This window comes from Falco cherrug, chromosome 8 (genome assembly GCF_023634085.1).
Source record: "Falco cherrug isolate bFalChe1 chromosome 8, bFalChe1.pri, whole genome shotgun sequence".
NCBI lineage: Eukaryota > Metazoa > Chordata > Aves > Falconiformes > Falconidae > Falco > Falco cherrug.
Genome location: NC_073704.1, coordinates 29542598 through 29562539, shown reverse-complemented (window position 1 = coordinate 29562539; position 19942 = coordinate 29542598). Strand labels below are relative to the sequence as shown.

General features: G+C 40.7%; 1 protein-coding gene across 7 annotated transcripts in view; it reads right to left on the bottom strand.

The window, feature by feature from the left end:
* EPB41L5 (erythrocyte membrane protein band 4.1 like 5) overlaps positions 1-19942 on the bottom strand; it is a 60938-nt gene that overhangs the window by 6093 nt on the left and 34903 nt on the right. For 5 of the 7 annotated variants that reach the window (XM_027804439.2, XM_055718373.1, XM_055718374.1 and 2 more), the window contains exons 17-24: positions 10236-10402; positions 9583-9677; positions 4280-4405; positions 3649-3710; positions 2884-2994; positions 2228-2321; positions 1207-1284; positions 317-358 (exon numbers count right to left, since the gene is read on the bottom strand). In XM_027804439.2, the coding sequence (XP_027660240.1) occupies positions 317-358; positions 1207-1284; positions 2228-2321; positions 2884-2994; positions 3649-3710; positions 4280-4405; positions 9583-9677; positions 10236-10402 (775 nt within the window). The remainder of the gene's footprint in view (positions 1-316; positions 359-1206; positions 1285-2227; positions 2322-2883; positions 2995-3648; positions 3711-4279; positions 4406-9582; positions 9678-10235; positions 10403-19942) is intronic. The other 2 variants (XM_055718378.1, XM_055718377.1) reach the window with 2 other exon arrangements.

The following is a 19942-nucleotide window of genomic DNA, read 5'->3' as shown; positions in this document are numbered from 1 at the left end:
TCCAATAGGATTTATTTATAACAGTAAAAACTAAGATTCATCAGGTTCCAGGGTGGGCTTCACTAAATGCAAGTTCTTAAAGAAACCTTATGGCATTTGCCCACAGGTAACGTGGCAAAAATAAAGTTAAAATATTAACAGGATACGTATGTTGATTTACTTCAGTTGAATTAGTTTGCTTTATTTTTGGTCATTATTTTATGCGCTTTCAAATAATGATAGTTTACTATTTTACTTGAGCTCCTGTTTATTAATCACGAGAAAAGCTTTCTTTTTTTCTTTTTTTTGGTTGTTAACAAATGGTCAAATAACTCACTGGCACTATCCACCTTGGTGTTATCATGGGCTGGGAAGACACCTACAAAAAGCAAATAAATGCTCATTAGAAAAGGTTGGAAATGGCTGAGAACATTCTCAAAGCAATACCGCCTCCCAAAACAATCTGGAATATTTGTCCACTGCTAGTCTTTGAACCATGCTAGTGATCAGCTACAGCTGTGACTTCACACCGAAAGGTAACGGCACCCACCCAGCATACAGCTAATACCCGCTCACTCACAGAAACTCGCTGATAACAGTTTCAGCACAGCGCTCCCTTCCAAAAGGCAACTGAACCGGTTATTTTTTCTGCTTTGTGGACAAAGTTAACCAAAAGCACACTTCTGTCAACAGTTTAAAGGTCCCACTCCTTCCCCCTATTTTTGGTGCATGCAATTTAATTCCTTTTTTGCTGGCACAGATTACAAGAGACTTTTTTAATCTATACAAAAGAGTTGATTTGTATTAAAAGTTTATTTCTCAAGTATTTATTTTCATCTACTTATATACACACACAAACACATATACATCTGTGTGCATATGTACACATTTATATATAATTTCTGAAGTATTATATATACTCAGAAGCCTGAGAAGCAGGCTGGCACTTGCAGGTGCACTATAATAATCCTACTGGCTCTTGTGGCACAGATACAAGTTAACTCTTCGTGTTCCTTCACGTCCATTACAAAGCTGTAGGGTCTACAACCCTATGGGCAACCACCCTTCACACAGGGGGGCATATATGCAGTGATCCAGGTCAAACACCACCTTGCTCTACTGCGGCAGATCCAAGCCTGGTGGACAGATACTAAAACCAGAGGAGAATTCATGAGTAAAAACCACTGTATGTGTGAAGGAAGAAGTTTGGTTTTGAAATACATTTACCCGAGGTGTGGCTTCTGTAAAGTCAATTAGATTCTCTGTCAATGATGTTAAGGAAACGTCCTGGTCATCTGGAGTGCTCTATGGAATAAATCAGTTTTGAATTGAACTCCCAGTAGTAACCAGATAGGTCTGCCTGAATACTCTAGTGGCTTCCTGAGTTAGACCAGTGTCCTTAACGAGCATCATTGTTTATCAGGTCTCTTTTCTCAAATCTTTCCATATGATCTTTTTTAATAGCCTTTTCATTTCACCTATTCTCATCAATGTACCAGAAACAATGCCACTGCCATTGTGAGCAAGCTGTGAGACTGTCCCATCCTCCTATATGAGGATAGGGTACTGCGCCATTCAACAAGGTCAGCAGGGTTTGTGAGCTGAGTATTTGAACTCAGAAGATGAAATTGGTAATTATTCAGTGGGATCAACTACCTCATACTGGTTTAGAGGGACACCAGCTAAAGGGCATGGTGCTTTCATGATCCAGAATAACCCCTCAGTCTGCTGAAGTTAACAGCAGAGTCCGATGTCGGAGTCCTCTTTTTGCTTGGAAAGGGACAAAGGAAAGCTGACTTCTGAATTACTATGAGCATTTCATGGAGTCCAGTTAAAAATTGTCTTATCCATAAGGCAACCCAAATATAACAATTAAACATTTCAATTTAAACTTTTCCCCCTTGTTATTTTGATAAGAATTGCCTATGTCAGAATGCCAGCCCTGCAGCCTCTTTCCTGGAGCATCAAATCATTGGGATTTAGCGGGCTCCTCACCAGCATGAAGAAAACAATCAGTTTAGAAATATAAGTGTCAGGCAAAGAACCTGAAAGGACGCTCAGAAATGGCCTTTGGAGAGATCTGTACAGTGCCCCCGTGTGATCCAGAAAGCACTCTTTGGTATTCGCCAAGGACTGGTATTCACTGAGTTATGAGAGGCACGCAGCCAGGTCTGCTGTGCTTGCCTGGAGCCATCAGCAGCTCAGAACGTGACACAAAGAAACCTTGCAGGCTGGAAGGTGGCGATACCTTTGGAACAGCAGCCTCCTCAGCTGGAGCCAGATTAACTGGAATCATCAGGTCTTCGTGGTTAGAGGCAGCGCTGTCCTCATTTAATGCATTACTGAAAGGAGAAAACATTCTCATCAGCACACTGCCTGGGTAGCATGAAACCATGCTTCCCTGACAGCTCAACCCAAAAACTTGACGCCAGTCCCATGTGCGGCAGGCAAGACACCGATATTTGTGAGGATGTTGAAGTAAATGCCTTCCAACTACCTCCGCAGAGGACTGCTCTCTTTCATAGTTTCAGCTACAGCTATATATAGACCCAACAGTGTCAATGTCTCCTGTCTGAAAGGAGCCTCTTCAGCCCTTGTTTCCAATTTGCCTGAAGCTTCCCTACCATTCTCTTATCGTTCTCTTTAGAGCCAGGGGCAGCAGGATGCCAGGAATTTTGTTTCAGAAGATGAGACAGATGTGCTTACTGCTTGCTGGGATACTCACCCTGAGGCCTGGCCTACGCTGATTAACTGCAGCAACAGTAATTAAAGATGCGTTGTAAACCTGCTTAGTTAGATGTAGCCTAAATGCTCAGCAACTGTTGCTCATCTTTTCAGACCTGTTCATGACAATTTCCACACGGTTCCCTTACCCTAGAAACACATTTCTCCTGAATGACTTACGGAACAAAGGTGTCTGAGGCAGGGATTGCTTTCAGCAGCTCTCTTGGGTCTTGAAATACCGGACTGGTTGCTCGAGGACTACTCTGTGTTTTGCCTGATGGGAGTATGTTCCTGGCACAAAACAAAACAAAAAACAAACCCCCAAACCGGTACAACCTTCCATGGAAAGCTCTTCATGAATCACTTGTTACAGGATACTTTTGAGATTGCTAGATGTACATTTTATTCAGTATCTCCATGTGTTCTCTGAGGTCTGACACATGAAGTCTGACCATTTCTTCAAAAATGGTCAAGAAATGACACGTTGTAACCCTTTAACTTTTTCAGTGCCTTAAATCTCACTGGAAACAGCAATCGTTTGAGATTCAGTAATTCTCAGGAGATCAACTATCAGTGTCAGGTTTTTGCACATGATTTTTTTTCTCCACGAGAAAACAGCTGTGGGTAAACAGACCCATCCCCTCTCCCCACACTTGTTCACGGGTCAGAAATCACTACAGTGATCGAAACTCTTGTCAGAACAATGTTTATCCAAGTAAAGTATGGGGGAACAAAGAGTATCTGGATTACCTTGTATGTAATAAAACTTAGCAAGTATAGTGTTTGCTGGCTTTCATAAACACTTCACAGCCACCAAGTTAAGCTACACTATGCAAGGTAAAATGCAACGATCACTGAGACACTGAAAGACCCCCCTGAACCGCAGGTTCTCAGTGCTGTACTTGGCTAATTACATCACGCGCTTCTTCCAAATCTGTTCAGTACCTGGCAGCAGCATCCTGAATAGTGGAATTCTTGACAACTGTCAGGCTGTCTTCTCTCATGACCTGAGAGGAAAAAATGAACAAAGATATAAATTTCTGATACCTGTTCCCATCTTGTGTCAGTTCTGAGATTCACAGAAGCACTGAGGACCTGCATCCCAGCACAAAAGTGTGCTGTTCATCCTGCTCAGGGACTTACAACATCAATTCTACGTGAAAACCTCAGTGCAGAAATAAAAATAATTCAACAGTGTAGCCAAATAAAATACCATTATTTGCCACAGAATTTACTAGGACATGCTAGAAGCATAGTCTTAGTCACAGAATCACAGAATAATTTCTCAATTATTAGGCCACCTTTGGAGGTTATCTGGCTCAATAACCACTCAAACCAGGGGCTTGTTCAGGGCCTTGTCTAGCTCCATGTTGAGCATCGTTAAGGATGGAGACTTCTCCTTGGGCAACCGTGCCAGTACCGGACCACTATTATTGTGCAAAAAGGCTCTCTTACTCTATCATGGACTTTGGCTCTTGGAGCACCCTTACTTGCACAGCATCTTCTCCAACACCATGCAACTCAAGACAAATAAAACATTTGAGAAACTCAACTGATGAGGACTGTGACTATTTACCTTGTGCCCTGCTTCTGCCTGGGCCTTCAGGATATTGCTTTTGATATCTGCTGGAAGCCACGTTGCTGCTGTGACTGGGCTCTCAATTGCATTAAGACATTTATCTGTCAGCTTTACTACTTCATCCTAGACAGGAAAAAAATTTTATCAGAAGCAGTTCCCACATGGAAAAGTCTGGGCCGATGTTTACTGACATCTCTAAATAACAACAAGACTGAGTGAAAGTCAGCAGATTTACACTGAAATGAAAAAGCAATTTTTCCCCTTTATTTTGGAACTCACTTGTAAAGTCACAGCAAAACATAAAGTAAAAAAAGCACAATGCTTAGAAGCAGAGATGTGAAGTGCTGTGCTGAAAACACAGCGTGTAAGAACCGAAGTGGACCCTAAATTTGCAGCCCAGTTTGCTGGCAGACCAATGTAGCAGCCATCACAATACACCGTATCAGTATAGCCTAACTATGAGTTAGTCTATATGCACTATGCCCTCTCAAATTCAAGTTGGGGAGAATTTTACCTTACAATCCACTTATAAATTAGAACAGCTACCTCTCCCATCACTGACTGTATCAGAACAAACTGGCAGCCATATACGTAACAAAGACAATTAAAAATGAGATACCTTTCACGACAGTATATTTCATTATGTGAATTGGATTTCTTAATTATAAAATGTTAATTAAGCATTTGATCTACTAATTGCTATTTGATTAATGACAGGAGTTAATTAACGGTGTGGATACTAAACGTTGTGACCTTTCTTCTCGGGGTATGACTCAGCAGGGGGAGACAGAGTCCTGCTTCCCTGCCATATGCCAGGCCCTCTGCCCGCAGGAAGCGCTGCATTCCTGCAACACCCCCTGCCCCCCCAGAGCGGGCACAATCCGGCTGCACCCCTACTTGCACCAACTGCAGCGTGTCCAGAAGGAATGAAGCCCATGGCACAGAGAAAGCGAGCAAGTGACAGAAGTTAAAAAGAGGTGAATGAATACCTGTCGTGTCCCCCCCCCCAGCCATCCATCCACTTTTAGCTTTTTTCTTTGACTGGAAATGCTTGTGAGAACTTCTAGGTATTCGGGCTTTAGAGAAGGAAAAAACATTTCCTTTTCTTGTCTCCCTCTAAATCACCTTCCAGGGTATCCAAATAGGAACTTAGGAGACTACCTAAAGGAGAACCTGTTTTAAAATTTTGACCTCAGTCAGCAATGAACTTTGCAAAATACTCAGGGGTCACAGTTAACAGAAAAAGGTATCAGGCCCAACAACCATGTTGCTAATGACTGTTGCTAGCAGACATTAAGAGATGCACATTCATACTATTCATGAAAACTAGCAAAACAATTAATTATTAAACATTTAAGTGTCTTCATTTTCCTGAAGCTGCTGGAATTGCCAGAAGTCTAGAATAATTAAAACTGATTTATTATTATTATTATTATTATTTGTACAGTTGCAGTACCCAACTATGATAATCCTTAAATCCTTACACTGGACCTCACTGAACCAGATGCTGTACATAAGAGTCCCTGCACAGAATTTCTAATGCATTATTCCAGTACCAGTGATCTAGTAAATCTGATTATTTTAACTGAGCACATCAGTACACTGGTGCTTTAAGCACCATTTTGTGGTTTAACTTCCTCTCAGGTTCCTCCACTGAAAGGGTAGTTTAACAGCAATTAGATTCCCAAATTTTGAAGTGTAGTACTATTAAGAAATATTTTAATGTACTTAAATATAAGTTCTATATCACCAAGGAAACAGTTCCATTAATATTAAAGATTTTTCCCAATCTTTTCTATTTTGTGCTTGCAAAAAATGCATTGGTGTTTTATTGTTTTGTTTTTTAATGGAAAGAACACATAGCTAGAGGGGTAAGCATCTGGCACCTGATAATGCCTCAAGAGATCTAATTTACAAGACATTTCAGTTGTTCACATAAAACAGTAAAGCTGCTGAGGTTTGTCAATATTCTAGCTCATTAGGATTTTTATTAGTTCCATGTACTAGACAAATATATTTGTACTCGATTCTTCAATCAAAATACGGAGCTAGGCAGTGATGTAAAAAGGAAAGGAAATACTTCAAGGCAACAGCAGGAGATGTGGTCCCAATCCTTTATGCTTTTGAGCAGTGTTCCTGGTGCCACTGAAAATCACTTTGTGCAGGGAGACGGAGTCTAATGTAGGCTTATTTTGGAGCAATTTCCACATGTTTACAGATCACAAGAAGTTCAGTAAAAGAAAACCCTCACATCCTTGCATTTCTGACTCTGGCGCACACTTCAAATATGGGCAAACAGGCTGATCTTTTTATTGTTCATTTCCCTTCAGAAGCTGATGAAAGCAGAGCATCGGTGTATTTAAGAGTTATTTGCTCTCTTTTGTCAGATCTGGTCACTGCACTAGTGAAAGCTGGGAAAGGACAAAGTCGCATTCTTACATCTCAACAGATTTTGGCAGGGAGCAGCAGTGAAGAATGGAACCATTCATTCCCCCCTCCCCAGTTCTCATTCTAGAAAACTTCTCTTTTTCTCTAAAACAACACAGATAGCTAGGTAAATATTTCCATATCAAAGAAATCAATCAAGATTGATTGATTGCAAGTATAGAATTATGTAAAGATGACTGTCAGGCCATCTCTGCCCCCTGATGGAAAACAGTTAAAGATTTTTAATTAACAAAGCTGAAGCGAGCAGTTCATTGGCATTTGACAGTGTCACTTACGAAGTTCAGGATACAGCTCTGCCTTCATAAGCTGAAAGCTAGTGCCTTCCCCCAGTGCATTTTACCAAACTTTATATGTGCTGTAACTGTTTCTACATAGGTAGGTATCTCATGCATTGGTAAAACTGAAGGGAGATGAGACATGCTGAAATTTGTAATCGCACAATTTCAGGGAGAACACTCACACTGTGTTCATCTGAAACAACAGCAAGCTCCGGGATCTAAGCTCATTGCAAGGTTTTAGTGGCTATATTGTAGTTCCATTCAGCCCAGTTAGAAGAAGATGCCATGAATGGAACAGAAGTGGAGGAAGCGAGCCAATAGGTACATTTTGTAACAAACACCGTAAGTGGAAATTCGTTATTTTTACTAAAGCAGCCTTCAAAAGCAGGAAACAAAGTGTTTTTAATAGTTATTCTTAGGTCAATCTTTTCAGAACTCATTTCTAAACCTTTAACCTTCATCTCTAATCACAACTGGGTGTACTTGTTTGGTGCTACTGTAACCCGTATGCCTTTGCAATCTGAAGCATACAGAATTTAAAATGTAAAGACAGTCTCTAATCTTTGCCTGCCTTTTTAAACAAACACTCTCAAGTGACCTCTTGGTAAGCTACATGACAGGCTGAAAAGCTTTTTTCAATCTTTTCTACTCAAGGAAAACCACTGATGACCTTACCCTTGCATTTTCATAATACAATTCACACTTCCTTCTTGAAAGCTGAAGTATCTTTTACCCAAAGAAAGAATCTTATTGGCGTACTCGTATCAAGATCCATGCGCAGTTATGCGAATGTTCTTGCTCTCTAATGAGGTCACTATGATCCCAGCAGCTGTAACTTCTAATATCCACAGTTACTTGGAACCTCACCTGACAGCAGCTGGGTGACTGTACCGTATTGGGAGCTGTTTGTTAGATTAGCTCATTACAAGAATCTTAACTTGCTTACTATATATCAGCCGTGATTTAAAAACCAAGACACTTTCCTCCGTTCTCTCCATTTAACCAATTAAAACCTTAACCTCTCTCTCTGAATCAAAATGGAGCTCAACAGGTGAAAATACTCTGAAATAAACTGTGTTGGTTTGCTTTAGTTTACGCAGAGACAGTGTTTTGGCATAACACGACCTATAGGCTACTGACTAATCTTCTTAGAGACTTGGTAATCTTTGTAAAGCACTCACCAAGCAGAGAGGGGCACAAAGCATCCCTGACAACAGTCCTTAAAGGGGACGCGAGCCAAACAGCCTGCGGCACCAAGCACACCAGAGCCACAGCCTTCTCACACACAGCAGGGGCACAAATGCTCCGGAACGGGCTTAGCCCAGACACGTACTGCTGAACGCCTCTCTCTGCACCTGGTCCATTTTACTATTGAGGGAGCAAGAAAAATCAGAGCTGTTTCACTGAAGTTAGATAAATCCTCGGGCCTCTCTGCAAGGGAGGGTAGTACAGATAACACAGACAGGCGTTGTATTCTCTTTGCTTGTTCAAAATGAAATAAAGCACCTACAGCTTTAACATCAGAGAAATGAGAGTAAGGGAAACGTCAATTCCAAATTTTTTAAAGCTCATCTAAAAAACAAGAATATCCTGTATGGGTGCAGTGGTCTGATAACTGGTGAATCTGTGAAGGTTCACTGCTGTAGTAAGGGAGGATCCTGTCCTCTCCATTGCTTATAGCAACACTACTGATTTTCACTATGGCTCTAGGCATAGCTTTTACCCCTTCCATGAACCTTTCTAAATCAGTATTTAACAACTTCATAAACTAAACATAATCAAACCAAAAAAAACTTAACAAAAAGTTAAAAAAAGAAAAAGAAGAGAAAAGGCAAAAAAATTTTTGTTTGCCTTTCTGTAGGCCACACTGGTTCACCAAAACATGCAATGATTCCTGGAGGTGACAGAGGAGAGAGTGAAGCTGGGGAAGGAAGAGTGAAGAGGAGTGAGGATGAAGAGAGCCCCTGCCCTTGTTCAGCTTCGGCTCAGCTGCCCACGGAAATGCAGTCTGACTTGCTCAAAAGGATTGATGAGAGCACTAAATCAAACCACATCACTCCTCTACGTAAACACATAGAACACTAACACCTACTTCAGAAAGCAGCTAATAAGTGGTTCCTTAACAGGAGGGACAGATCAGCAGCAAACTCGACTCAAAACAAAACATCAGAACAGTGTTCTGGGAAGGTTACCAAAGGCAACTGAAAAACACCAAGAAAGCAGCTCAGTCCCTCAAAAAAAGACTGTGAACTATACAGCATTGTACAGTTAGTAACCTACAGATAAAGACAACTGAAGAACATTTCAAGCCTTTATCCCATTTATTTTTGAAGAACGCAGCCCAGTGAAATTTTCTAAGGAGCACATGCACCTCTGCCCCCCATCTTTATCTCACTGCCCTGTCACACACAGGTTTACATGTAACAAAACATTTGTATTTCCTTTAATATCCCCCCACAGTATTTCCTCATATTCTTAAAAAATCCTGCAAAGAGCCTAAGGTAAATGGAAGACTTTTCAGAATGATCTGAACAAAACTCAGTGACTCTGCCAAGAGGAATGAAGCCCAACTACCTGTATGTTTATGTTTACGTTAGGACGCTCAGTTGGCACGGGGCTGCTGTGCTCTGTCTCCAGCTGTTTCAGTTTTAGGAATGTGTCTTCAAATGCTGAAAAAGACAGAAAATATATAAGCTTCTTAATGTCACTGTGGAGTTACTTGACTTGTAACTTGCATTCTTCCTGAGCACTAATTACATGGTTTTAAAGTTGTGGAAAAAAGCACAAGGATGGGGTAGTAAAAAATACCATTTGCTCAACCTTCCATACAAGTTTCAAGCCTAGAGACTGCATGTACCTAATCACCACACACTGCACTCCTGCAAGTTCCTTTCCCTCGCCGTCCTCACAGTGAGCGAGCAAGCAGCAAGAGTTAATTGCTCAGATGGTTGCACTTCACTGTATTTGTGGCTAAAGTCCGATCCTGCAAACTATAGCTTTTCCCTTGTACCTCTGTCCTTGGCAATAAGCTGCTTCCAGCTGAAATGGGGAGAGCTGACCAACTTTGTTGTCCTAGTGGTGGGTAAAATTGTCCTTATGCATAAAAGCTAAAGGAGCTTTCTACAACACTTCTCGATTTTTGTACAGAAACAACATTGTAACAACCTAGTCTGTTAACTTTGACCCCACACATCACATAATAGGGAAAAATCTGTAAGTTTGCTTACGATCCGAGTCTGCTTTTTCAGCTGCAGTTTCCTTTGTGCCAGGATGAGGGCAACTAACAGCCTCTTCTGAATCTCCTGTTGCCAAGCCAACAACTGGATGACCTATGGCATCATCAACACAGGTTTCTGGCAACTCCGTGCTGTCTAGCAAATCAACAAGAGGTACGCTGCAAAGGCACAAAGATGGGCAGAGATACACAGAATCGTGTTACCACTCTTCCTGTAACAAGAAAAAGCTTTAACATATGCAATCTCTTTTTTCAAGCTGTCTTCTGGTAATCAGACATATTCTGTAAAAATTTTTCAGGTAACTAATAGACGTTGGCCTTTAGCGAGTTGGGAAAAAAAAATAATAAAAAAAAATTGGAGGTGGGGGTGGTACATTCATGTTTGTAGAAGTGACTTCATACCAGAACAGGTCCACATTGCCTGCTGCTTCATCACATAACAGTGGAAAAAGTGAAGAGAGGAGGAGAGAAGTTTTTATCCATTAAACACACTTTTTTGAACAAGTATCTGAAGTTTTTCTAACAAAGTCAAGGTACGCTTCAGGATTTTTATATGAGAAAAACAAAAGTTAGGGGGAGGGAAGTTGATACTTTTCACAAAAAGTGATTTGCATGGCACTTCACCCAACACTTGTAAGCAGAACAGGGGGCAGAAGGATGCACAGCATAGGTCTGCACTGACACTACGGTATGGTTATGCATATATCTATAACTAGTTTCAGCTTTATTAACTTGGGCAGAGACATGAATAAAACCTTAGCAGTCACAATTAGTTTTAAGTGAATCACAGCATCTACCCTGTACCCTGTTAGGATCACTTGTTTCACCTCCTTTGCTTTCTAATAGAAATGTCCCCTTTTTATTTTGTCCTACCATTGGTATTTACAATGCACATAGAAAAACAATTACAAAAACAAAAGTTATATTATGACGCTTATGTTGTGCCGGCAGTTAGGAATCTCATCCATCTCTTCAAAGTTCAGGACAGCTAAAGCTATCCTAACAGCAAACAGTAACAAATATGGAAACAACAACTGCTGCAGGAAACGAAGGTTAATCGACAACCTGTGCACATAACTGCAGTTTAATCGTCACCCCTTTCAGTCAACAATCACACATACGGTTTGGTCGCAATATTGGTTTAAGAAGAAAAATCTACCACTTTTGAAAGTCCTGTCCCAAATATGAGACCAACGATACCAGGCAAGTACCCACCACAACAGAACTTCTCATTATGTACAGAGACAATTCCTCCTGCCCAGTCAGACCAGCTTCTCCCTTATCGCTACCTGGTTAATGCCCCATGCCTCCCACCAGCCCCTGGAACCTGGAAGCAGTCCCATGTTGTCACTAGAGGCTCCAGGAAAATAACTCCTCCCTCCATCTCAAGCACCCAAAACAATCCTTCCAATGTTAAATATATACCTCTGAAAGAGATTACAGGATATCACCGTTTTAGTGCTAATAATGTACGAATCATCTTAAGATAACTGCTGTGAGGCAAACTGAGGTCACTTGCATGATTCTCTTAAAGCAGTGGAATAAGAAGCTACTAGCAAAGCAAGTAATAGGAAACACTTCAATCTACTGCACAGTTGCTCTGCACCACTACTGGGAAATGGCAAGCAGAAGATAGTCTCACAAAGGGGGACTGAGGGATACAGAGAATTTTAATTATTAGAAGTAACCAGCAGGAATAGATGCTCTCCCAATTAGGGCAACAAAGAAAGTGAGACTGAATCCCAATACCTTACTATCAGAGGATGTCTATGCAAGAGAGTGAAAATGTTTTATGATCTTTACATGAAGCCAACAATTTTCTGCCATTTTCTGACAGTCTCTGGTAAATAGCTTCCCAAAGGTTTAACGTGACAACCAGTATCGAAGTTCAGATTTTGCCTGCAGCGCAGAGGTGTTGATGCCATGACATGTTGAAGGAGCTATGTATAAGCTCCTATGAACTCCACGTAAGAAGTGACGTAAAGCACCAGTAACAATTCTCTATGCTGTAATCTCCTAATGCTTTTCTTAGCATTGCAGCACAGTGGAGAAAATGAGTGAAAAATTCTATTTATCTTCGCTGGAAAATTGCTAGGATAACTACACTAGCTTTTGCCCCCCCTATGACAACTGCAGTAACATTTACTAGACAGACAAGAAAGCTGATATAAAAACCTGCCTGCTCAAGATAAAGGCAGTCTTAAAATCTGGTGGCATATTCAAATGGCACACTCATTGCCTAGCATTGCTCCAAAAGCAGCATACTACTTACATTAAGGTGATGAAAGTTTGTAGGAAACCTTATTGCCATTTGTGCACGGGATGGTGGGAGGTAGCAAGGACAACGGGGGTGAGTCCCAGCAGCTTCACCCCTGCATCACAGCAGGGCCTGAGGGAAACTGAATTAATTTTAGGCAGACTCAAGAGAAGCCTCCTAAGCCAAGATGCAAGTAGGAACTGACCCCACATTTTGCTTTCAGACCCACTGAAACACCTACTCAACCACCCTCAGATAGGCAGTCACAAGAGGAAATCATACTGGGAGACCATCAGCCACTGGAATTTGCAGGCACAAGAGATGTGTTCCCTGAAGAGCACTAAATTGTTCAAGGCCCCCCAGATTCTTCACCCTCTTCAGGGCACCATCAGGAAGTCTACCATGCAGTCTTCGTCAACGGCCAGACTATGGAACTAAGCACAAGATACTATTTTCATCACTGCACAGTATTTCTTTTACAAAACACTGATGAACATTCACGCCAATCCTAAGGGAAATAACAAACGGCTTCCCAGGAAAAGCAAGACTTCAGTGACAGTCAGTGTGCAGTACCCAAGAATGAAACGCGCATTAGCTTTACACGTTCCTGTATTTACCCACACACAAAGGGATAGTTGAACTTTGTGTAGTAGTAAGTGCCAGGCTTTATGTCTTCAGAATCAACTTCTATCAACATGTTTTAAGAAATATTCTAAGCAAAAAGCTGATAAGTGATACCAGGAGTTCAAGTCATACAAATAATTATGAATATAGGAATAACCAACAGGTTTTAGCACATGGAAAGGTTTGTCAGCTCACTACTAAATCACACGCAGAAGCTGTCACATGCTCAGGGAATTCCCACAGTTAAGGGAGTTAGCTACTGCATTATTTCTTCTTTTTGCCTGACAAATATATTCACATTAGTATATACCATACAGTACACAATGCATATTGTGACTGAGAAAGCTGTCAGTTACAAAGGGTATGATTTTTTTTTTTATTTCCTAGCTGAAAAGCAAAACAATACCTCATTCTAGTTTGTGAAATACAATCTGTAAAATATAGTAACTATCCAAGTCCACTGCAAAAGAGATAATTCTTTTGCAACTAATCTAATTTGAAGCAGCATGGAGCACCACGCAAGCTAATTTATTTTTCCAAACTGGTAGCGACACAGAATAGTTTCTCACATTGACTCTGCTAAGTAGTATAATAGTATGTAATTCTTTGTTAATTTCCTTCACTTTGGAGCATTCGATGTTATACCTGAAGTCAAGAGTAGTAAATTTAAGCCTGTAATCTTTTTTCAGATTTTTTTTCACCCCTAAAAACCACAAAACATTCAGAAAAAAACACTTCCTTTTCCTTCTGAGGAAAGGAAAAGAAAAATTCCTGGGGATGTATGATGCTCCAAATGGAAACTGTCCACACACAGTTTATAATCAAGCAGACTGAGTCCCACATTCCAAGACTTCTGCTGTCTCCCATTTGTTTGAAGAGAATTCCAAATACTGACATAGCGTACTATATACAAGCCAACAACTACAAGAAAGGAAAGAAAACACCCTTAGGAAAAGGTGCTGGCTGTAGAAACTTTGTGGATATTAAGAAAAGATCTGTTACCACCATACTGTTTAGAAAGACATGCATGTGCTTCCTCAATGCTATTCCAGCACGTAATCTGTCCCTGTAAAGATGCAGTTAGGTGGTGTTGGTACCAGGTGGTACAATTTCTCTGTCTGCTATTGAGAGCTGTCACTTGTCCTAGTGGAAATCAGGGTAATAAATGTCCCTAAGACAATGAAGTCACAGTAAAATAAGTCCAGCACAGAGCAAAATCAACCCTCAGGATGTATGCAAGATTCACAGCCACGTGGCAAAAGCATGCAATATATACCATACTACAACAAATCAGTTCTAAAGGTAGATGGATTTCAGGCAACCAGGGTCGCTTCCTCTATCCTCAGTCGGAACTAGTTCTGCTGTCATGCTTAACATCTACCATGAAAACTTTGAGAGCTTTAATAACCAAACTCGCAGTTCATTCCCAGGCAGTCTGTGACAGTCAGCACCCTGCAGGCAGCTGGGACACCCAGCCCTCTGCTCAGCGCTGGTGAGACCCCCTGGAGTGCTATGCCCAGTTCTGGGCTCCCCAGGACAAGAGAGACATGGACCTATGGGAGAGAGTGTGGCAAAGGCCCACAAAGATGCCAAAAGGTCTGAGGGTCTGAAGCACCTGACATAGGAGGAGAGGCTGAGAGAGTTGGGACTGCTCAGCCTGGAGAAGAAAAAGCTCAGAGGGATCTGATCAATGTGTATAAAAACCTGGTGGGGGGAGTAAAGACAACAGCCAGACTCTTCTCAAGGGAGCCCAGAGACAGGACAAGAGGCCACAGGCACAAACTGAAATTCTGTTTTCAGAAATGAAAGAAGATTCCACTTAAACACAAGAAAGAAAACCTTTTCTTGCTGTGAGGTTGGTGAAACACCAGAACAGGTTGCTCGGAGAGGGCGGGAAATCTCCATCCTTGGAGACACTCAAAACCTGGCTGGCATGGACCTGAGCAACCTGCTTTTAGCATGGGGGTGAACCCCACGATCTCCAGAGGTGTCCTTCCAACCTCAACTATCCTTCAGTTCTACAGTAGCTCCACAAAACTTCTCTGATACCAGAGGAGTCAGCCACTACATGCAATGGCCTGACCACTACATAAGCACATCTGAACTTACAACTCCGCAACAAAGCGGTGACTCGTCGTTGCAACAATGTTCTTGCATTTTAAATACAAAACTATCCCAAATTCTATCACTCAAATTAGTGGTGGCTTCTCCTTCATCTACACAGAAATTATACAGTATTTTAAAGTCAGAACACCTGTTTTCATTTGCATATTCTTATGCAACTTTAGAAATAATAAACAAATAGGTTTGCTTCGCTCCAGAAGCTTACAACATCCACCTTGCAAAATCTAAAGCTAAAAATAGCACAACAGACTGCTCTAATCACCTCTGTAGATCCTACAGATCTTATATGTAGCTTGCATATCCTCTTTTTTTAAAGCAGAGTTGTAGATGGAGACCCACATTTCCTTAGCAATTTCTTTCCCTTTGTCAGATACAAGGGTGAGGAGACCAAAATATCTCAGGCAGTATTATGTCATACCTGAGACATACTTTCTTGGTTCTTTGGGGCGGGATATCTAAAAACAATGGTTTTGTATTTCTGGGCTATGTGGCTATTTGAAACTTATTCAAGCAATTTGAAAATCATTCAAACACTTTATCTTAAAAGCCAAACATAAATGAATTCTAAAAGCGCTCTACCCACACACTTTTTCTTTTTTAAATAGGAAAAGAATATTTCAATGTAAAAGCAGCTAACTTCAGAAACCATGTGAAAACACAGGGCATTCAAGGGTAAAGGTAGTTCATGTTGTTAAAGGCCCCCAAGAACACCAATGAGCCATGAAGCTGGAGTCTTAACCTCTGACTTAACAATTAACCTCGTGAATCATATGGTAGGACTGGTGTTTGTCAGGAAGTACTTGTCTCATTTCAACTGGAGCAAAACAGAAATAAAATTTTCTAGAAAGAAAAAAAATATTACTCTGACTTTTCAGGAGTTCTGATGGTTTTATTCTTAAAAAAATTAAAATAATTCTATTCCATTTCCAAGCAATATTTTTCAGAAGAAGACTTCTTAAAAAAAAAAGGTTAGTTTTCAGATCAACCATCTACCTTAGTTATTTTAAAATAATCCTGATACAAAAGGAGAGGCAGTTACATCCTGTCTCAGATTTTTGAAACCGCATTATAACCCACTAGTTGCATATGTAGTTTTATTACAAATGTGACCCTGCATGGCTCTCAAAGTTAAACCCAGCTAAAAAAAAAAAATAAATCTTTCAATCATTAAGAAAAATCTTAACACAATTAAAAAGATATATATATATATATATACACACACACCCACACACAGAGTCATGTTTTAATATAAGAGCGATGGGTGGCTTCTGGTTTGTTTGGTGCTTTTTTAAAGACTAAATACCAACAGCATGATATATAGAGCCTAAAAAATGACATATAGGGCCTATAAAAACTTTTTTCCCCCTTTATAGTCAGCTTTGCGTCCATTGTCCTTATCTCAGAAACGGCTCAAAAGGTAAATTTCCAGCCTCTGCTAGAAAGCAGTCTCTAGCTCCAGAGAGGCCCACGTCTCAGAGACTGGTCATGGTGGTTTGGACAGCATAGGTACCAGCACTGCTGTGCATTCCCGCATTCTTCACATTACGCTCATGGACAAAAGCGATGTATTGTCCGTCCGCAGCGCGGGTCCTCGGCGGGGCCCACGCGTCCCACAGGCTTCCACCACGTTGACAGCGGTCGGCAGCGTCAAAGGGCCTGGATTATTGGGGAGTGGGAGGGGGCACAATTAGTAAACAGCCATGGGTGAGAAAGAGGGTGGAAAAGTAAAGCAAAAGTAAAGACAAGAAGATTGATGTGAAAAGGCAAGGAAAAGGGCATTGCTGGAAGGTAAATACTGAAGGAAAGAGACATGCAAGTATGTGTGTACATGACGACACTGTCAAATAAACCCCTTTTCTGCTCCGTATCATGCACATTTTTGCAGAATTTTGAAACAAGTTAAGCTGATGTATACATTGTCTACACTTACCAAATCAAAAGCACTTCATATTTCAATGCACTTCACAAAACTGAGCAAGAGCCATGTGCATTTTACAAATGAGAGAAAACAGTATGATGGAGGAACAGAGCTCCCAAGCATATAGCACGTTTGCAGGAAGCTGAAAGGGTTTAAGTGGCAGCTCTAAACGTACACCTGAAACAAGCATCTATAAGCAACACCAGATTTCAAACTCATTGGAAAAATGTAGATTCCAATGCAAGTTAAGAAAAGGAGAAGAAAATAGAAACTCAGAAACATGAGCATTCCTGTGCAGGGGCAAACAGTACAGCACACACAAATCATTCACAATTTAGGTTACTAAGAGACTGAATACTACTGAAGGAGCTGACTGTAGCTGTACTTGATTAACATAAAAAATTTAGTTGGAAAAAGAGCGTTTTTTAAAAAGGTCACAAAACTAAGACTGTTTTCTAATCTTGCATATGAGGGTATAATGGTTTGTAAATTTTAAATTTTGAATTCCAAAAATCAAAACCACAGAAATGCTGTGCACAGTTGTGGCTGGTCTATACCGCAGTTGGCATAAAGTCCTCCAAAAGCTAAAAAGAAGAGTAGGGAAGAGCACTCATCACTTCAAACAGTTTTGAAAAATATTTTTATGCAGGAGCCCTTTGCTAGAAAACTGTAACCCTTTAGGCACAAGCATCTCCAAAGCAGCAGGGATAAGCAATTTACTAAAATAGTCAAATTTTAAAACTTTAAGAAATGGACAATGATCTGTTAGCTGTTGTCTGTGTTGTATTAGGATCCTTCACTGGTATGTTTCAGAAGAGGCTGATGCAAGATACAGTCAGTATCAAAAAAAATGCTTGTAAAAAAGCACTCTCGGAAACTATTCAAGCAAGGAAACACCCAAGACAAACAAATACTCCTTCAGTTTAATGTAAACTTCTCTATTTAATGACCCAAATCTAAACAAAATGGAAACATTGTTGCTGTTCACCTAGAGGGGTCCTAGACAGCCACCTGCTTGAATTCCAGCTTCTCATGTCTAGAAAGCCTCGCAGCACTGCCAGGACAGCCAAGCAGCCAGCACATGAGTTGGAAGATGACAGTGTTAAGGCTGGGAAGCAGAAAAGCATGCAGGATTTACAACAGCTGTAAATGATTAACACTCAGGTATAGTCCTCCTTTAGAAAAGGGAGAGAATTTATATAAAGGTCACTCATGGGTAAATTCAGAGTTTTGTTTTTTGCCAAGTATGCTGAGGAGGTGACCCGTGAATACTGAAGGCTCCAATCCTCAACAGTTCATTACACTATTTTCCCATTTTGCTGGGAAAGCAAAAAAAAACCCAAAACAAACAAACAAAAAAAAAGCACAAACTCCCCCTACTTTCTCCACAGTAAGGAAAAAAATATTATTAAACCTTTGTCTCCTGTCCTATTTTAGCACAGAAACAGCTTATTGAGAAAAGACTAAAATTAGACAGACACTGATTGTGTTTTAGGCTTCTCAGCCTTGCAACTAATATTCCAGACTATTTCCAGACCATGCAAACCAGTACAGTTTTCCTGTACTGACAATTTTACAGGAATGAAGCAAAGGGGGGGAAAAAAAAAGACACTACAATCCTTCTTATCTACAAAGTACTTTATACAATCTGGCACAATTGCTGTTGGCAGCTGCAGAATTAGCATTTTAAATTAAAGGAAACATTGATATTAGGAAGGGATCTAAGCTGCAAGGTAGCCAATACAGGCATCTGCCAAGCAGAGCACAGAAACTCACGAGGTCGGGGCCTTACTTCTAAACCCCTTCAATCTAACCATCTGCAGAACTCCAGTCCAGAGATTTTGGTGTTCTCAACAATCCTTGGCAAACTCTCTCTAAAAGAAGACTATTTTTTTTGACAGAAAGCAAAGATAATTCATGCAGAAACAGGCCAATTTAAGACAGCAGCAGCTGAAAAGAGATCTCGTTAGCAGCATCGAGACACCAAGACTCCAAGGTGCAATAGCCAAGTCACAGCCCCACAACAAATATATAGTTCTGGCAATTATATTAACCTAACCCCCACCTCCCACCTAGGAAACCAGAATGTAGCTCAATTGCTGACTCAGCTCCAAACTGTTGTCTTCTTCCTACAGCTGGATTTGCCCTTTATTACAGGTAGTACTGTTTCCAGTGAACACATTAAAACCTCTTTGCCAGAAGACTACTGCCTTCAATAATAATGCTGTATCTCCAAGAAACATAACACATATGCAGTACAAGCATTAAGTGTAATGCTTAATGACTCAAATGTAATACTTGATGACTCCATTAAAACGCGTCAATTGTCAAGAAGCTTGTTTTCTTTATGGCATGCTGTTTTGGGTTACATGCAGATATATTTTATATTCACTCCCACTCTACTATAGAAAGGCTACATACTGCGGCAGCTGGCATGTAAGCTTAGATTCCTTGACAACGTTAAGACAGACAGGCTCAAGTTCTTAATCCTAAAACAGGTGTACCAAGACCAAAACTGAAACAGATTGGCTACAGAGTCCTCTCTGCTTCTGAACAGAAGCAGTGAGATTTCAATAAGCAACAGAAGCCTTGTAAACACTAGCAAGAACGCTAGCACGAATCACACCCAAGAGCAGCTGTTTGGAGCAAGAGTCAAACATTTCCATCAAAGAAAATACTGGTTACTAGCACACATCTTGCAATTAGACCAAAAGAATAAAAATAAAACCATACTCAGAATGCTGAAGAATAAAGAAACCACCACCTTTCACCCACC